The 14,391-nt window shown below is 42.2% G+C and overlaps 1 protein-coding gene across 12 annotated transcripts in view; it reads right to left on the reverse strand.

The window, feature by feature from the left end:
* Positions 1–14,391, reverse strand: part of HELZ (helicase with zinc finger) — a 182,608-nt gene that overhangs the window by 51,109 nt on the left and 117,108 nt on the right. For 10 of the 12 annotated variants that reach the window (XM_051825839.3, XM_089316769.1, XM_089316768.1 and 7 more), the window contains 3 exons: positions 9,478–9,682; positions 1,914–1,965; positions 374–564 (listed from right to left, as the gene is read on the reverse strand). In XM_051825839.3, the coding sequence (XP_051681799.3) occupies positions 374–564; positions 1,914–1,965; positions 9,478–9,682 (448 nt within the window). The remainder of the gene's footprint in view (positions 1–373; positions 565–1,913; positions 1,966–9,477; positions 9,683–14,391) is intronic. The other 2 variants (XR_016223506.1, XR_016223505.1) reach the window with 1 other exon arrangement.

The raw sequence follows: 14,391 nt of genomic DNA on the forward strand, positions 1-14,391 counted from the left end.
CTCTCTACCTCCTCCAACGAGCTATCTTTCTCAGAAGTATAAAGAGCAAAAAATAAAATAAAAACATCACTTCACAAAACAAGAGATCAATATTTCTTCAGTAGAAATACTTTAAAAGAATGCAAAGGGATCTAAAACAAAGCCTTTAATTTACAGGATTTCCTCATAGTCACTGATAATCAAGAAACAACAATTCACATTTCTTTGAGGATTTCAAAATCATGAAGGTTAAAGATATGAGTTGCTTTAGAAGAAGCTATGGCACTGAAAGTTAAACAAAAAGAGGTTGGTGGAAGGCTCTATGGGAGTGTCACTAATTTAGTGAAGCCTACTTTGCTTTACCCAATAGAAAGAATTTTAAACATCCACTTACAGGTAAAGGCACCGACATAACTACATTCCCTCCATAGACAGCAGGTACATAAAGAATACTCGTCCCAGTGTGAGGATCTATTCTTTGAACGGGGCTTGGAGATTTTCCCAAATTTGGGTGAGGTCCAAGAGGGGGTGGAGGAGTAAATGCTCTAATAGGATTGCCAATAAGTACGGAAGGATTGGGCTGAACTGGAAAATAAACAGAAAAGGTGGCACTCAACAGCTGTACAAATTCACCTAGACAAAAATAATTTAAATTATCCAACAGTAAAATATATTTCCCAGGTTTGCCATAAGTAATCTTATAATTAAAAAAATTATCACTGTCAAAGAGTGGGCATGTTTACAAACTAGGCACTTGAGGGCGCTGTGGCACAGCAGGTTAAGCCTCTACCCATATGGATGCCGGTTCGAGTCCTGGTTGCTCCACTTCCAATCCAGCTCCCTGTTAATGGCCTGGGAAAGCAGTGGAGGATGGCCCAAGGGCCTGGACCCCTGTACCCACATGGGAGACCCAGAAGAAGCTCCGGGATCCTGGCATCGGCCTAGCTCAGCCCAAGCTGTTGCCGGCCATTTGGGGAGTGAACCAGAGGGTGGAAAATTCTCTCTGTGTGTCTTTCCTCCTCTCTCTCTGTAACTCTGCCTTTCAAATAAATAAAAAATAAATCTTAAAAAAAAAAGCGCTTTGTAAGGTTCCCTAGGATTAGCTACAGTTTTCTTTGAATAAACAGCATAATCCCAGCTGTACTCTGGGGAGGTGGAGATGCTTCCTTCAAGAAAGAAAACCAAGCACACACACACACTCCCAGGAAGAGGCTTCTAAGACGAGGAAAACGTGTACCAGTTAGATAACCTTTATCTTGAAACTTGAGTGACCTCACATTTGTAGATCATAAATATTTTCCAAAAACTTGTGTTAAGTAAAAGGCTGAAATGTTTTTCCTCAAAACCTCTAGGATATGTATATTGATTCTTAAAACAAATAAAGGCCGGCGCGCGGCTCACTAGGCTAATCCTCCACCTTGCGGCGTCGGCACACCGGGTTCTAGTCCCGGTCAGGGCTCCGGATTCTGTCCCGGTTGCCCCTCTTCCAGGCCAGCTCTCTGCTGTGGCCGGGGAAGTGCAGTGGAGGATGGCCCAAGTCCTTGGGCCCTGCACCCCATGGGAGACCAGGAGAGGTACCTGGCTCCTGCCATCGGATCAGCGTGGTGCACAGGTCGCAGCGCACCGGCCGCGGCGGCCATTGGAGGGTGAACCAACGGCAAAGGAAGACCTTTCTCTCTCTCTCTCTCTCTCACTGTCCACTCTGCCTGTCAAAAAATAAATTTAAAAAAAAAAAAAGTTCACTCTTTTCCAAAATGACACACCAATGGATTTTTATCAAGAGGTGTGTTGAATAAAAGAATTAATTAGGTGAGGTTCCAAAGTGTGTGTATATGAGAAAGACTCTCTCCCCACTCTCTTCTTTCCTATAGTGAAATTTGGCCTAAATCTCTTGTATCACAATAAGTTTCCACAAGGCTAACATTCCTACTTACCAATCCCATCACTCTGGAAATGATCATTCTGGGTATGATGGAGGCTTTTCCCCTTTAAAGAAAAAGACAAATATATAATTTAAACATGTTCAATGTTAGGGAACAACAACCATTTTCCACTGATATACAAATTAGATGTGAACAGCAACACTTAAAATTTTAAGCTGTGAGTCTGTAATTAATAACCATTAGACTGCTTTGAGCCAACTTTAAAAAATTTTTTAATTGATTTTATTATCTGAAAGGTAAACAGAGACAGAGGTCTTGCATCTGCTGGTTCACTCCCAAAATGCCTGTAACAGCTGAGGCTGGGCCAGGCCTACGCCAGGAGCCAGGAACTCAATACAGGTCCCCCATGTGAGTGAGAAGGACCTGAGTACTGAGCTATCACTGGTGCGTCCCAGGGTGCACATGGGCGTGAGGCTGGAATCGGGCACTCCGACATGGCGTACAGACAACTCAAGCAGTGTCTTTACCGCTGCACGAAATGCCCATAGCACCCCACCAACATCCTTTTTAGACATCAATATGGCCATCTCAAATAATACTGCTCAACCTCAGGTTTCTGTAGTTTCAAATTAAAGCTATCTAAAACTCTTTAATGGATTTTTCTTATAAAAAGAAACATGCAATCAGTATGACTGAAAACTAAATTCTTTTCCCTTACAGCTTCTCTATAAATTTTCTAATTAAATGACAAAACATAAAAACTGTTTTTCAAGGGAAAGATGTCAGTTTTCAATTCTTGAGGATACAAATCTTTAAAATAGTAACGAGAACGTAAACATGGTTTTGGATTTGTGCTATTCCAGTACGACTCATGGCATCTTAAAGTATAAAATTTACTAAAGGGACAGGAAGAGACACTGCCATAAATTGCTTCACAGAGAATACAGCTAATTGCTAGAGAGCAATTTGGCAACATATATCAAAAGTATCAAAATGTGCGGATCCTTTCATACAGCAATTGCACTTCCAGGAACTTATCCAAATGAAATAATCACGGGTTTGGACGCAGATGTTCATCACAGTGCAGTTTATATGTGTGATGAATGTTAACAATCCAATATCCATCATTGAACGATTTATTAAATCAGCAATGGCAGATTCATATAATGCTATATTAGTCTAGCGTTGCAAGTGATTAACATTTGAGCAAGTACAGTATTCAAAGAGACAATGATCAGGAATTTCTGGACTATAAAAACAATCTGGAAGCAGGCGTTTGGCCAAGTGGTTAGGATGCCTGCGTCCCACAGGAGTCTCTCAGCCCCAGCATCCACAGTGCAGGCCCCCGCGGAAGCAGCAGTGAAGCTACAGAAGCTGGGTTCCTACTACCGGGAGACCAGCACTGAGTTCCCAGTTACTTGCTTCAGTCCCTGCAGATGGGAGCAGGTCGCCCTTTATCTCTCTCTCTCTCTCTCTTCTCTCTCTCTCTGCCTTTCAAGAAAAATGTATCAGAAATATTTCTCTTCCTGTTGGTTAAATGTAACACAATGCACCTTTAGACACACAAAAATTTATCTGTACAATGAGTCTGAAAACTGAGAAAAAGATAATATTGATAGCAGGAAGAAAAATTCATTCTTGGCCTCAGCAAAAATATAGTAATGTTTCACATTAACTTACTATTTATTAACAGTCAGAAACATCAAACATTCAGACTAATAGTAAACATTGCAGGTTTAAGACCAACTGGTTATGGGTGGGCAAGGGCACCTAAGACCCACCCCTTAAAAAGTCAGAAAAAATAAGTCAAAGAATCACAATTTCCCCAGTAACTGGAAGAGAAAAAAAACGTTAGTGATTGGCACCACCTAGCAAACTTCTGAGGAGCACATAAGTGATAAGAAAAGCACACAGAAGAAAGGAGAAAAAGGCAAACACAGAGATGGCAGAAGTAGGGGGAGATCAGAAGCAGAGCAATTAGAAGAGACAAGACGAGCAGTCAGTCAGCAGCACACACATTGACAGGGGAGAGAGCCAGTGTCACAAAGATAAGATCACTCCAAGAAGGCTGACAGGCCACTGAGACTTCTTAGCCTCCAAACCTATGGCTGCAACGTGCTAACCACCCATTAACCAGGGCTAACCATGTAGCACGGGAGAAAACCCAACAGTTTAGCTGAAGTGGTAAACAGAATGCCTCCCCCCAACCCTGCCAAGATGCCCCAAGCCCTGTGAATATATCAAGTTAAGTGTCAAAGGCGACTAGTGGAAATAATTAAAATTGTGGACTTAAAACTAGGAAGACTACGCTGGGTGGACTCAACCTAATCATCCACACCTGAAAAGCAGAGAGAGTTTTTCTGGCTGGAAACCAAGTTCTGCACTGGAGAGGAAGTGAGGGATGTGAGAGGAGAAGTCAGAGAAGCTCCGGAGAGAGGATTCAGGCACTGCTGCCTGGGAAATGTGTGGAATACATCTGAGAAACTGACCAGCCTCATAAGCTATGAATGACTCTGCTAACAGCCAGCAAGGAAACAAGGACATCAGTCCTACAACCACGAGGAACAAGCATCGGCCAGCAACAGATGAGCATGGAAGCAGATTTTCCCAGCACCTCCAGAGAGGAGCCCCGACAGCCAGCACCTTGATCCCAGCCTTCTGAAACCCAAAGCCAGAACCCAACCAGGCCACAGGTGGGCCTGTGACCCACAGAACTGAGATGACAGCTTGTGTTGTTTTAGGGTTGTACGTTTGTGCTGTAATTTGTTACAGCAGCAATAGAAGTTTCACAGAGTAAGCAGAGATGCGGGTAACCCTACACTGTGAACTGGACGCACGCTAGCCAGGAGACATCAGCACTTGGGGGCTATCACAAGAAAAGCTCATGGCATAATTGCACATCTGCAAGTGTAACTCAGCCTTCTACACGGTTCTACAGAGAGTAGAATCCTCTGGCATATTCTGATTTAGAAGGTAACTACAGAGCAGTAGATTTACTTTGGTTTATACAAAATACATAGTATCTGGTATCCTGTAAACAAAATAATAATGTAGCAGTAAGTCAGAGCTAACTAGCTTACTAGTCATCCCATAATAATAATTCCAAACTAATTTCATTCTGCTAAGAAATCCCGGAAGGGGTATGTACCTTTGTAGAATACTAATTAACGCAAGGACTTTTGTCAGCAAATGTAGGTCATATCATCCATCATTCGTTCACTCACGTTTACGTTTTCATTCACTTGCTCATATTTTTCCAATGTTTGCTGAGGGGCTGCCATACGTGCACCGTGGGTGGGCTCTGGGGCCTCGGGGAAACAAGGCTGACACATCTGATGAGGGACAGTGAGACACAACAGCAGCAGCAAGCTACAGACGGGAAAAACAGACGGACAGAAACCTAGAAAACGACGCTACGGTCCTCAGAGAGCTGTTTCAGAGCCGTATCTCTCCTCTGAGGAGCTTTTACAGTGCAGACAAATGAAACTAGCCCATTTTAGCAAAGCTTGCAAATGCTGCTCCCAGCAACTGGCCTGGGAGTAAGTGCAGGGAGGGCAGGCAAATGGTTCCGTGTGTGTGGACTGCACAGGCTCCCGTGAAACACATGCGTGCCCTCTGCTGTAACAGACCTGAGAGAGTGAGGCCAAGAAGGGCTGGCCACCGTGACCTGCGCCTGGATCCCTGGGTATCTTGTATGCTGGCTAACCCCTACCACAGAACTGAAGTCTCAGGACAACAGTTATTGGATTACCACACAGCTGGGATCTGTTTTGTTGTTTAAAAAAGGAAGCATGTTTCAGAGGATTTTTAACACTCACAGACCCTGCCAATGATTTTATCTACATGAAACCTTACTGAGCTTTGAAATCTTATTATAACGTGAAAGACACCAATTTTTAAGATTTCATATGGAATTGGATTACATTAAGAAAACTTGAAATTATATGGCTTAGTAGCACATTCTCAGAAATAACAACCTTTTCTACTAATGAAATAAATCCCCATTCATAAAGAGACTCTAGCACGTGAAGTAACTGGAATGAGCTTCAAAATTCCCCACTGTTTACACATGAGGGTGGCAGTGAGGGAAGCAGGATACAGATGAAGCAAGAAGTTGATACCAAGGAAGCCTCATGATAAGGGATTGATTCATTATCCTATTCTGTCTACTTTCGCATGTTTTTGAAAATATCCATCACAGAAAAATAAATAAAAAAGATTCCAGTACAAATTCAAATCTCGAACAATTTAATGGAAGTAAAACAGAATACAGGTTGGGGGGAAAGGAGATGATGGTGACAAAGATAGCCTGTGACTCGCTATACATCTGTTATGTAAAATCACTGATCATATCGTATGTGTAATAATAATTTTAAATGGTCAAGAACATGAATAATTTGGTGAACTACTTGTGATAGTGACATAGAAATAACCAAGAACATCTATAGGATCACTGAAGAAAAATTTCTGGAAAGTTCTTTTAAAAATTTGGGGATCGGGACTAGCATTGTGGCACAGCAGGTTAAGCCATGGCCTGTAGCACCTGCACCCCGTATAGGCACTGGTTCAAGTCCCAGCTGTTCCACTTAAAATCTAGCTCCCTGCTTACCTGCATGGGAAGTTAACAGAAGATGGCCCAAGTGCTTGGGCCCCTGCCACCCACATAGGAGACCTGGAAGAAGCTCCTGACTGGCTGTTGTAGCCATCTGGAGAGTAAACCAGCAGATGGAAGACCTCTCTCTTTGTCTCTCCCTCCCTTTCTCTCTGTAACTCTGCTTTTCAAATAAGTAAAATAATTCTTTAAAGAAAGCTGGGGGAGAAATGGACATTCAGCACAGTGGTTAAATCACCACTTGGGATAGCTCCATCCCATTCAGGAGTGCCTGGTCTGAGTTCCAGCTGCTCTGCTTCTAACCCAGCTTCCCACTAACGCACATCATAGGCGACAGCAGATGATGGTTCAAGTACTTGGGTCCTTGCTGTCTATGTGGGAGACGTGGATGAAGTTCCAGGCTCCTGACTTTGACTTTATCCAGCTCTGGCTATTGCAAGTATTTGGAGATGAACCAGCAGATTGAAGATATCTCTCTCTCTCTCTATATATATATATATATCTCTATCTATATATATATCTGCATCCAAATAAAATGAAAATACATAAATATTTAAATGTTTTTAAAATTGGGAGACGGCAGCTTTGGCCTTTAGGTATATACAATCTTCACTGGATGTACCATAATCGCTATTCACTTACTGATACTTGCTGAGCACGACTATTTGCAAAGAGTGAGGCAAGGCCCAAGGGGTCACGACAAGTGCATGAAACAGGATGCTTTCCCTGGAGGGCTTCTGGCCTGGGAAGTGAGTGCACTCAGCAACACGGCATCCTTCCCTTCCAAGCGGACACCAAAGCCAGCTGCAGGATTCTGCTTGGAGTCAGGACGTACCTGGATTCATGGCTTGAACCTAGCTTCACCTTTAGGACATTAATTGACGGCTATATTGCTCAATTAAGTGAGAGGAGTTTATTGTATTTAAGAATGGGCAAAGGAGTGTAATAATTTAGTGATACCTTATTTTTTTAAAAAAAATCAGTAAAATTTAAGTTTCTACCTGGGTTTCCTTCTTCTCACACACCCAAAGCTACTGGCTGTCCCCTGCAAACATGTCCCATGTTCTCTCACACCTCTTGCTTTTTGTAAAAGCTTTCTCAAGTTTTACTTATTTGTTTAAGATTCACTCTTAGAACCTATTATATGGATCAGTATCATTCCAGGCACAGAGGCTAACACAGTACAGTACCTAAGACAGACAAAAACGCTCTGCCTGAATTGAGTTTATATTTTGGTTTTTGACATTTTCCCAATCTCCCACTATTGCCACCCAGCCAATAAATTATTCAAGAGGATCTCCTGAGGTGCAAGTTGCCTTGAATCTAACTATTTCTCTGCACTCCTAACACCTGCCGCAGGAGGACTGGGGCGGGGCGGGGCGGGTGGGCTGGGCTGTAAGCTGCTCATCTGTGCTTCCTCAGCACCTGTCATGACATCTGGCACCTGAAGAGACTCATTTACGTAGTATGCTCAGTTCCCGAATAAGGCAAAATCACTGAAGCCATACTGCACAGGAGGTCCATTTTTATTTAGCTAAGAACATATAACACTATGTTAACACAGAAACTAATTCTCTTCTTAGCTTAATACCTATTTAGCTCAAAGAGTTTTCAAATATTTAGCCATTAATCATTCTTACACACTAGGTTTTGCATTTTTAAATTGAAACTCAAAACTGACAGTCTTTTAACTCGTGACACGCTGATGGCTGTAAGTACACAGAAATTTAGAACACACACACAACATGCCATTCTCAGAACCTTCATGCTATCTGAAAAGTGCAAGCTTTTTTTTTCCCAGACACTGTAGCAAATAAGCCAGATGCCTCTGTCCAAGATTAACTATGGCTCACAGTGGGAAAAGCATTGACTGCCCCACCAGCACTCCCTTTAACCAGGCTCCTTCTATATAGCAAATATAGGTCATGATCAATGAAGTATCATCTTCAAGAAGTCAGCTAGGGACCAACGCTGTGGTGCAGCAGGTTAAAGCCCCAGCCTGCAGTGCCAGCATCCCATATGGGCACCGGTTCAAGTCCTGGCTGCTCCACTTCAGATCCAGCTCTCTGCTATGGTCTGGGAAAGCAGCAGAAGATGGCCCAAGTTCTTGGATCCCTGCACCCACGTGGGAGACCCGGAAGAAACTCTTGGCTACTGGCTTCGGATTGACTCAGCTCTGGCTGTTGTTGCCATATAGGGAGTAAACCAATGGATGGAAGACCTCTCTCTCTCTCTCTCTCTCTCTGTCCTCTTTTAAATAAAATCAAATAAATTTTAAAAATAAAGACAAATTTGTTCCTGTGCCAATTACCACTTGTGATGAAACAAGGATTTGAATTACTTTCTTTATACAAATACGGTTCTTAGAGCAGTATTTGTTGTAAATAATATGTTGTTAGGACATAGTTTAATAAGTATGATAATCTTTAATATTTATATAGTTTTTAATATGAGAGGCAGAAAGGCACAGGCAAGCAGGCAGGCGGAGTCCACTGTCATCAGCTGGTCCACTCCCCTAACACCCACAATGACTGTGCAACGCCAAAGCTGGGAGCCAGGAACTCAATCGGGGTCACCCAAACGAGCTTCAGGGAACTGACTACCTGAGCCATCCCTGCTGCTTCCCAAGGTGCACGTCATAGGAAACTAGCCAGAGTCAGGAGCAGAGCCAGACGAACTCAGGCGGTATCACAGGGGATGTGGGTGTTCTAACTCCTAGGCCAAACACCGCCCCTGATAATCTTCTAAATGGCTTTGTTTCATTCACATCCAGAAGTGAATTCTAGGACTTCTTGAGGATGACTGTGACAGCAGCTTGGCTAAACACTATTTCATATTTTCACTTGCATGTCCGAATCTAGACAGTTCCTTTCAGAAACCATTTACTGCCACATGCAGCCTTCAGTTCCAGTACTTAGAGTAACGTGAAGCCTGATAAACCTCCGATACCGCTGCACTGTTCTCGCCCTGTAAGCTCTCCAGCCCCATGAGCAGAGCCTTTACCTTGGGTGGTGACGGCGGCTGTTTGCTGATGCTGCCTGAATGCTGCAGTCGGAGAGCCCGGGGGACAAACTCAGGGGCCAGCGGGTTCAACACATACGTCTTCTTCAGCTCTAGAGCCTCCAGCTGAGCCTTGATCTGCTCCGAAGTGATCCCATGCAGGCTGTTGTTTTCATGGCACAGCGCAATGAAACGCTCCCAGAATTTCCTACAGGAAAGATTAGTTACTTTATCTAATTTCAAATTCTCCCACCACCACCACCCCACAGCCCAAGTGCAGGAGTCGGATGACTAAGATGCAGCTGTGGTCTCTCTCCCAGCTCACAAGAAGTACGGACTTGTTCTGAAACCACTGTCCTTCCTAGCATCACAGCACACGTAAAAGACGCTCTTGAGCAATTCTGGCTCCTGAGTGCAAGTAACACGGTCAACACTCAACTACCTGTGTAAGCCAGAACGACGACTTCTGCTATCTACATAGTACGTAAGGACTTTAAAACTCATGGAGCTCACTACAGTGAACGTGTACTTCTAGGTATACCCACACATACGTAGATACATACATGTATATGCAATAGTTTCAAAAAGTTCATGGAAAATAGAATTAAAAGATATGCACATTTTCCAATTTTTGAAGCCTCTTCATATATCCACCTACATACACCTACTATATATAACTCAATATGATTTATACAATTCAAATTGATATGCACAGACACATACATACATATGTAGATGCACACATAAATGCCTATATATCTGAATTGCAAATTCAAATTAGCCAGGTACTAGATGACTAAGAAAAGCCAGCTCAGGGCACAAATTTGTGCTACAAAGTAGAGAGCCTCATGAGGATTCTTAGAAAATAACCAGCTATTCAAATATTTTTCTCTTACACAAGCACAACATTAATTGAATAAGTTATAAGTCAAAAGAATTATGGAAAATACAGGAGGTTGGCATGCCAATTTTAATGCTGACCATTTCTAAATCAAATTAATAAATGCTAAAGAAGAAAAACAGACTCAAAACCTATTGCAGTCATACACTAATGCTACTAAAGATTTAAAAATTGATCTCCAAATACTAAAGCTATTAAATATGTATTACAAAACATATAAGAAGTCTTAAAATTTTTAAGCTACTATTATAAACACACATATGCTTATAACAAGGTTTAATATAAGGTTCAAATGATGGTTTAGTATTTTAGCTTTAAAATATATGATACAGGGCCAGCGCTGTGGTGTAGTGGGTAAAGCCACCGTCTGCAGTACCAACATCCCATATGGGCACCGGTTCGAGTCCTGGCTGCTCCATTTCTGATCCAGCTCCCTACGAATGTGCCTGGGAAAGCAGCAGAAGATGGCCCAACTCCTTGGGCCCCTGCACCCACTTGGGAGACCCGGAAGAAACTCCTGGCTCCTGGCTTCGGATCGGGGTAGCTCCGGCAGTTGTGGCCAACTGGGGAGTGAACCAGCAGATGGAAGAACTCTCTCTCTCTGCCTCTCCTTCTCTCTGTGTAACTCTGACTTTCAAATAAATATATAAATCTTTTTTTTTTTTTTAAAAAGGACCCTTCTGAAAGAATCAAGGTTTTTTTTTTTTCTCTCATAATCACATGAGAGAACCCAAGAAAGGGTTAGCATTATATAAGAAGAGACACATATTAAAGTGTACAGATTTATCAACACTTCTACTATTATAAGTATGGTATCTTCCAAAAGAATTTTGTGGGGCCAGCACTGTGGCCTCCTTTGTGGCACTAGTATCCCATATAGGCACTCACTTGTGTCCTGGCTGCTCCTCTTCTGATCCAGCTCTTTGCTTATGGCTTGGAAAAGCAGTGGGAGATGGCCCACTCATGGGGAGACCCAGAAGAAGCTCCTGGATCCTGGTTTTAGATTGGCCCAGCTCTAGCTGTTGGCCATCTGGTAGCAAACTAGCAAATGGAAGACCTCTCTCTCTGTCTCTTCCTCTTTCTGTAACTCTCCCTCTCAAATAAATAAGCAAATCTTAAAAAAAAATTTTTTTAAAGAATTTTGTTTTGGTACAAGGTATGAAGTTTTGTAAAGTGGCATTTCATGTCTGCACTGGACTTCAAGACAAAACAGAACAAGAAAACAACAGACTGGCTTTTACTCTCTTTGCTCAGTTTTTAGTATCAATTCCTCATTACACATAATGTCAAAACTCCGTATCTTGTCCCTATACTGTTCTCAACTGCACTGAACAGAATCTAAAGTAACTAAGTTAAGCAGAACCTTCAAAACACCTCACAATTCACCAGAAGCTAGCGGTGGATCAGTGACAGTCTTCATTTATACTACCCCAGGAGTCTCAAATAATAGACATCAAGCTAAAGGACCCCATCTGAGGGGCCGGTGCTATGGTGTAGTGGGCAAAGCCACCGCCTGCAGCACCGGCATCCCATGTGGGCACCAGTTCGAGTCCCCGCTGCTCCACTTCCCCTCTCTGCTATGGCCTGGGAAAGCAGTAAAAGATGGCCCAACTCCTTGGGCCCCTGCACCCACGTGGGAGACCTGGAAGAAGCTCCTGGTTCTTGGCTTCAGATGGATGCAGCTCCAGCCGTTGCGGCCAATTGGGGAGTGAACTATTGGATGAAGACCTCTCTCTCTCTCTCTCTCTCTCTCTCTCTGCTTCTCTCTCTGTGTAACTCTTTCAAATAAATAAATAAACCTTTAAATATGGGGGGGGGGGGACCATCTGAGAAGTTAACACTAAACATTTACTCTAAGTTAATGGAGTTAACATAGTTCTAAAAATAACCTGAAATATACATTTTAAATCTGACTTGTTTTTTTATTGCCCCATTGATGCAGCATAACCGTCAGGTACATGGAGTCTAGAACTAGACTGACATGGTGGCCCTGTCACTCAGCAGCTGTGTGACTTCGGCAAATCACTTAACCTACACAACTAGTGTGTATAACAGAGCACCAGCAGGATTATTATTATTCCTTATTATAGAGAAGATCTTGTTTCTCCCTTGTAAACTCTGAGAGAAATGTCTTTTTTCCTTCTAAAGTTCTTAGCTATAAAGCTAAAAACTTTTCTCTTAGGAATGGCTCTCTCAAACAGTGTTTGCATTGCCCTTTAATTAATTCCCCAACACTTAGCTGAAATCCTCTGCACAGCATTACAAGGCATTTCTGAACACACAGAACTGGAAGATCACTTGAGAATTTCATTTCCTCCAGAATGAAAGAATTCATCACTATCATTGTTTAAAGACTCCCCCAATTCTCCACCCCTCCTCAGGAGGCTAACATATTAACTATCACATTAACGAATTTTTTCAAATAATGTTAGAGAACCTAGGTGTGTACTTACACAGTAACATAGTTTTAGATATTCAGAGGACATAACCTTACTTTTCATCACTGCATGAATACAAACCTTCATTTTGGTTTATATTAATCTTGCTTCCAGGATCACTGATGAAATATGGACAACTCATTTGATGTCCTTAGATCACCCCTAGGAATGTGTGTGTGTGTTTATGTTGTGTGTGGACACACAGATACATAGCACACTACTCTATGCATACATAGAATATTCACTGAGTAAATACACGTTCTAATGAAGATGTTCAGCGAAAGGGAAGTTTTTCTCCAAGCACATTCATTTGAAGAAATGCAGTCACTCTCCTTTGGCCTCCGCCCTTCAGTGCGATTCATCTGGGCCTATTTTTCACTTCTTGGGAAAGGCAGCAGAACCCAGAGAGAGCAGCACTGGTTTTGAAGTCGGTCTGATACCTATTTAAGTTAACCACATAACAGCCATGTGACCTGGGGGCATTTATTTAAACTCTCTGAATCAGGCTGCCCACTTAAAATGCAAATACAAAACCCATACTGCAGGAATGCTGGGATGACTGAGTGAGGTCACGTGGGCAAAGCACCTAAAGCAGTAGCCAGCAGAGACCACATCAGTGTTTGTTAGCTTTGCAAACGGGAGGGAAGAAAATATAAACAAGAGTACATAACTGACAGAGTCTACAGACATCTATTCCTTGAAAATTCGACAGTCTGGAATATCATATTAGTTTTCTGTAACTATCAAATGAAAAAAGGGTGGGTAGTAAAGTCCTTATGGACTCAAACTTCTAAGAATTCATCTCATTCTTAAAGGATCCAAAAATTATACTACATCCTCTGGGTTGTAATCTCACACTGTGAGATTACTTGTCACTAAGACTAAAGTTTAAATATTCATACTCCTCAACTACCCATTCTTGGGCTAGATTCATGATTAAATTGTCCAAGTAAAACAGATAATTAACATTCCCAATTAGCCACAGAAGACATTATATATTTATCTCCCTGAAAATATTTTGCTTAGCTTATACATTAATATGCAGTCCTTGGTGCACCACAGCTGAGTAGTAAGAAATAAGCAAGCAGTAAACCCAGCATTAAGTTAAAAATGAGCCCTGGGTAATTCTGACAACATGGCCTCAGGGAGAATTATTTAACTATTCGCTCTGGAAAAAGTAATCACTTATGTCAGAGAACAGGTGAAAAATGCTGATCTCATGCAATTCATGGCGTATGACTACAGACAGATGTTACGGTTTCTTTAACAATAAACAGGTTGGTAAATATTTGGAGTTATTTAAAGGAGAGCTCAAACTTACTGCCCAAAAACCATTCTTATACCTGTTTGTTTCTTCAACTGTTTCTAGTTATGTTTTATACAGATCATCTTGTTCTGTAACTGTATTTTACACTTGATCTTAGCCAAAAGGCTGAGAAACGAATGTAACTGTGTGTGTGTGTGTGTGTTTCTTACAGGCAGAGTTAGACAGGGAGAGAGACAGACAGACAGACAGACAGAGAGAAAGGTCTTCCTTTGCCGTTGGTTCACCCCCCAAGTGGCTGCTACAGTCAGTGC

The sequence above is a fragment of the Oryctolagus cuniculus genome, chromosome 17, assembly GCF_051225735.1.
Source record: "Oryctolagus cuniculus isolate XC-2025 breed Fujian yellow rabbit chromosome 17, ASM5122573v1, whole genome shotgun sequence".
In the NCBI taxonomy this organism is placed as follows: domain Eukaryota; kingdom Metazoa; phylum Chordata; class Mammalia; order Lagomorpha; family Leporidae; genus Oryctolagus; species Oryctolagus cuniculus.